Here is a 4,823-nt window from a genome sequence, read left to right as displayed (position 1 = left end):
TTTTACAGGGAAAGGATGCGGTTGATGATTAGCCAGTGGTGTTGGTGGATCTTTTAAAGTGTTTGGTTTTCAATGGAGCCATAGTATCTAAGACAGTTTGGTAGATAGAGTGAAACCATGATCTAAGCTCCTCTGAACTGGACTCAAGGATAATGGAGGTTGCAGAAAACTGAGCAGCAGTGGGGGGGGTTAATGAGAGATGGTGCCTAGCAGCAGATTTAACTACAGTACAGGAAAGAGCATCATTAAATAGTACAGGCATATGATAAGAAAATACCTCTTGAACAAATCTCTAGGTTAAGAATGGGTAGACCGTATGATAGAACCAGATCAAGTGTGTGTCCGTGCTTATGCGTTGGTCCAGACACAGAATGCACAAGATTAGAAGAGTCAATGAGATTTAAAAAGTCCCTTGCCTTATCAGGACAACACATGCATATTAAAATCCCCAACAATAAAAAAACACAGTCATATTTGGCCATGATTACACCCGGGAAATCAGAAAGGTCATTAAAAAAGTCCTTATCATATCTAGAGTGTTGGTAGATCACATCACACAATACGGTGTTAGAGCTACCCAGCTCAGATAAGCACAGTTCAAAGCAGACAAATGAAGTCGATCGCTGTTTGCATTTATAGACCCTCTTATAGACCATAGCTATTCCTCCTCCTCCTAGATGTCAGAGGGGAGTTAAAGGTTTAGTGGAGGATGCTCTTTTTCTGGGTGGATCATCAAAACATGTGGTCCTCCTTATTGTCAATCTTTCTGGTGATGTTTGTGTAAGGCCGTCCCCATTTTCACTGATATATTCTGACATAGTGGAAAAAAACTGCAAATCTTCTTTTGGAAGCAGCAACTGTTAAGCAGAGCGTGCACGAGGAGAAATGGGCTCCTGCATGCTTGCGCAAACCTTTAATAGACATTATCTGTCAGGATGTGGTACAGGGTTGTGCATGTGCAGTTTTTTTTTTTAAAGTGGAGACGGTAGGTCTTTTCAAAAGAAATTTGCGACAATAGCAAGTATCCAGTAACAGTTCAGTATCTTTGATACTGCTTCCTACTAGTATCAATGTTAAAACATTTTGCTTAAAGATTACATTAAACAGCAATCTGCAAGAGGTATGAATAATTGGGAACCTGAACAAATTGCCCTCAGCTGTATTTTCAGTGGTTAGAATGCAAGATCATTTAAAGCAAATCCTCTGCTAATTTATCAGAAATTCTTTGGTCTTTTTGGATGTTTAAAAAAACAACTTTGCAATAAAAAAGCCATAAGAAGTACTCCATCTCCTACCATCAACATTTTTTTCTTATTACCGTAAGTCTAAAAATAATCAAAGCAAAACTTTACCCTACAGCAACACTTTGAGTATAGTTTTTTTCTGTATGACTAAAATATCTGCCAATTTTTAGAATCTTTTTTAACATTATGCATTACACTCCTAATCATTCTTTCATAATTAAGAAAGTTAAATGTCCCCAATGTTTAAAACAGCAATTAATAACCTGCTATTAAGTATATAAACAATACAAACAACTGTAGCATGTATCTGCAAAAATAGTAAAATATGCTTAGAAAATGGCTTTATTTTAAACAATTGCATTATCTTCATACCAACCTCATAAATTAACCTCATCATACACTTATGAAAAGGCAGCTTTTCAATTTTTTCTCCTGCCTCCGAATCATTTTGTTCAGAATTGTCACCCATACAGGCTTTCAGCTGTATCTCAGAGTTGTCAGGATTCGCCTCTGTCAGCAAGGACATGACGTCAAGCAGCTTAATTGGGCTTCTTTTTGTGCGTAGGTACCCTGACATGCCCTGCGCTGCTGACGTTGTGAATACCTTAGATCAACAGGCTCTTGCATCTATCCTCACTGCATATGGGGAAGAAAGACACGCCAGGAAAATAGCTTCAGCCATTGTGGAGGCACGTCGTGTCAACCCCATCACCCGGACACATCAGCTGGCCAGTGTGGTTGCAGGTAGTGAGACTCTACCCTGATTAATTTCCTGCATCATTCTTGGGGCTGTAAGGGAAAATAAAACACAAGTGGAGCTATTAAGGCTGTCTCCTGAGGGACACATCTGAGAAAATTAGACTGACTGCGATCTCAGCAGCCTTTTTTCCTTCTGCTTCAGTTTAAGGTGTTTTTGTCCACACCTTCTTTTAAGAGGGAAGATGAGACAGAGATGGAGGTGGCTGGAACAAATGTGGCTAATGCCTTGAAAACAGTATTTCATATGCAGTTACCCATCTTCCTCCCTCCCTCCTTCCACACTCCTTGTTTCATTTCACCCCCCTCTTTATTGACACACAGATATACACCTAACAAGCATCCAAACACCCACATGTCCTCGGACAACTGATGTACGTGTGTGTACAAAATGGCTTAGTTATATTTTCAGTGATTGTTTTTTATTCTAGCCTTATGAATCCATTTTTAAGATGCAAGATGTCATTGCAGCAGTTATTGAACAGTGGTGTATGCGTCAGTGTCACCCTGGGAGAACAGGTGTAAGTAAGAGCAGCTGTTTGATCTCTTTTCAATTGCAAGGCGAGTAACAATTTTTGTTTATTTGAAACAATCCTAGACATCTTGATTTAGGAAAGTTCCTTGGAGAGCAGCTTTGACCACCTGTAACACTGATGCGTTCAGGAGAACATTAAAACCAAATAAATTTAAATGGTGTGGTATGTGCAACAGTTTCCATTGAAGAACAGCTTAAACTGCTTTACCATCACTGTTGTGTTTGGCATCCATCTTAGTTTTAATCTTAGTTTTATTCATTTGGACAAAAATGCATATTATGTTGAGTCACATTTCACAAAAGAATCCAAAAGATTTAAGATTATTTGTTGTCTGTTTTACTACCCCACTGCATATAGTGTGCAGCTCACTAAGACACGCGGGGAACAGCAACAGGTCTGAAATGCTACATCTCCATCCATGTTTCAGTCACTTACACATGGGTAACCATGACGACGCAGTACCCTTGCTTCTCAGCCATAAATCCCTTCATGTTCTACACATAACAGTGACACATGTAAGATAGTAAAGTGACGATAGTGTAACCAGGTTAACTTTACCCTAAAGTTACCAGCCCACTTATGCCAAAGGTTATGAGAAAAACATTGTTAACTTTGAAATTTATCACAAGTGGATACATGTGTCATTTTTGACGGTTTTCCCCAGCATTTTGGCCTTTGGGGATGGGGGGGGTATTGGCAACAGATGTGGCTAAAGAGAAAGACTAGAGGTTCTCTAATCTATCATCAATTTACTGTTTCTTATAAATCTGTCTTCATTTTCTCTTATCTGTGTTTCTCTATTTTCAGACTTTTTTCATCTTTCAGGTATATTTTCATTCACCTTTTGACAAATTTTGCCCTTCAACCTTTTATCCAATAGCACCATGGATACAAATGGAAACACGTTTTAAAACCACTACATTATTTGCAGTATAAAAATACTTTTTTCACCATTTAAAGCTGTTTTTCTTTGATGATAGAAATAAAAAAAAAGTTCAACTTTTTAAAGCTTGCTAAACAAGAAGGTTATTAAAAATATCAAGTCAAATATAAAAAATCAAAACAAAGCTGTATCCTAAGATACAAACTAGCCCTGAAAATGTATAACTTTTCGGACCATTTTCAGAAGGTTTGGACTACAATCCTTGGATCTCTAGATATTAATGTAATTCTGGGTTGGCATTGCTGAAGACTTGCCGCCAACTTAGCCCTGAATGTTGGACCATAACCTGGAACTATTTTTTTTTTGTGGTTCCTGCACTATTGTCCTGCAGTTCACTTCTTCCCTTCTGTTCCCTTCATTTCATGCTCCTCCTCATCTGTCTCTTTCCTCTCCTCCTCCCCAGTCCTAGTATTGGCATTATCCTGTCCTTCAATTTCATGATCACGACCAACTCTGACCCTCTTAGCAACAATAATCGACTCAGACGCCAGCAAGGTGGAGGTGGGGTACTGGTATGGGCTGGGATCATCAAAGATGAGCTTGTGGGACCTTTTCAGGTTGATGATGGAGTCTAGATCAACTCCCAGACCTACTGCCAGTTTCTGGAAGACTCCTTCTTCAAACAGTGGTACAAAAAGAAGACGTCATCATTCAAGAAAAACATGATATTATGCAGGACAATGCTCCGTCACACGCATCAAAATACACCACACGGTGGCTGGCCAGAAAAAGTCTAAAAGGAGAGAAAATAATGACATGGCCCCCTTGTTCACCTGATCTGAACCCCATGGAGAACCTGTGGTCCTTCATGAAATATGAAATCTACAGGGAGGGGAAACTGTACCTCTCTGAACAGTGTCTGGGAGGCTGTGGTGGCTGATGCACGCAATGTGGATCGCAAACAGATCAATATACTGACAGAATCTATGGATGGAAGACTTTTGAGAGTCATGGTGAAGAAAGGTGGCTATATTGGTCACCGATTTGTTTGTTTTTGAATGTCGCAAATGTTTATTTCTGAATTTTGAGTTGTTATATTGGTTTACCTGGTGAAAATTAACAAATGAGATGGGTATATATTTGTTTTTTATTAAGTTGCCTAATAATTCTGCATATTAATATTTACCAGCACACACAGACATCCTCATAAAATGGCCAAATCTAAAAAACCCACAAACTTCCAAAAATAGGAAACTTGGATATTAAGAGTCATTAGGGTTGATTGAGAACACACTTTACTTGGATTTTCACTTTACTTGGATTTAGTTTTACATATGCATATGCATATATATATATATATATATATATATATATATATATATATATATATATATATATCTAGAA

The 4,823-nt window shown here is 38.3% G+C and overlaps 1 protein-coding gene across 4 annotated transcripts in view; it reads left to right on the top strand.

Moving 5' to 3' along the window:
- mettl15 (methyltransferase like 15) overlaps window positions 1-4,823 on the top strand; it is a 78,702-nt gene that overhangs the window by 61,148 nt on the left and 12,731 nt on the right. For all 4 annotated transcript variants that reach the window (XM_015384131.1, XM_015384118.1, XM_015384123.1 and 1 more), the window contains exon 5: window positions 1,810-1,988. In XM_015384131.1, coding sequence (XP_015239617.1) covers window positions 1,810-1,988 — 179 coding nt within the window. The remainder of the gene's footprint in view (window positions 1-1,809; window positions 1,989-4,823) is intronic.

The sequence above is a fragment of the Cyprinodon variegatus genome, unplaced genomic scaffold (assembly GCF_000732505.1).
Source record: "Cyprinodon variegatus isolate N-32 unplaced genomic scaffold, C_variegatus-1.0 Scaffold15, whole genome shotgun sequence".
In the NCBI taxonomy this organism is placed as follows: Eukaryota; Metazoa; Chordata; class Actinopteri; order Cyprinodontiformes; family Cyprinodontidae; genus Cyprinodon; species Cyprinodon variegatus.
The sequence above is the reverse complement of the archived record's forward strand: the minus strand, read 5'-3'. Positions and strand labels throughout refer to the sequence as shown.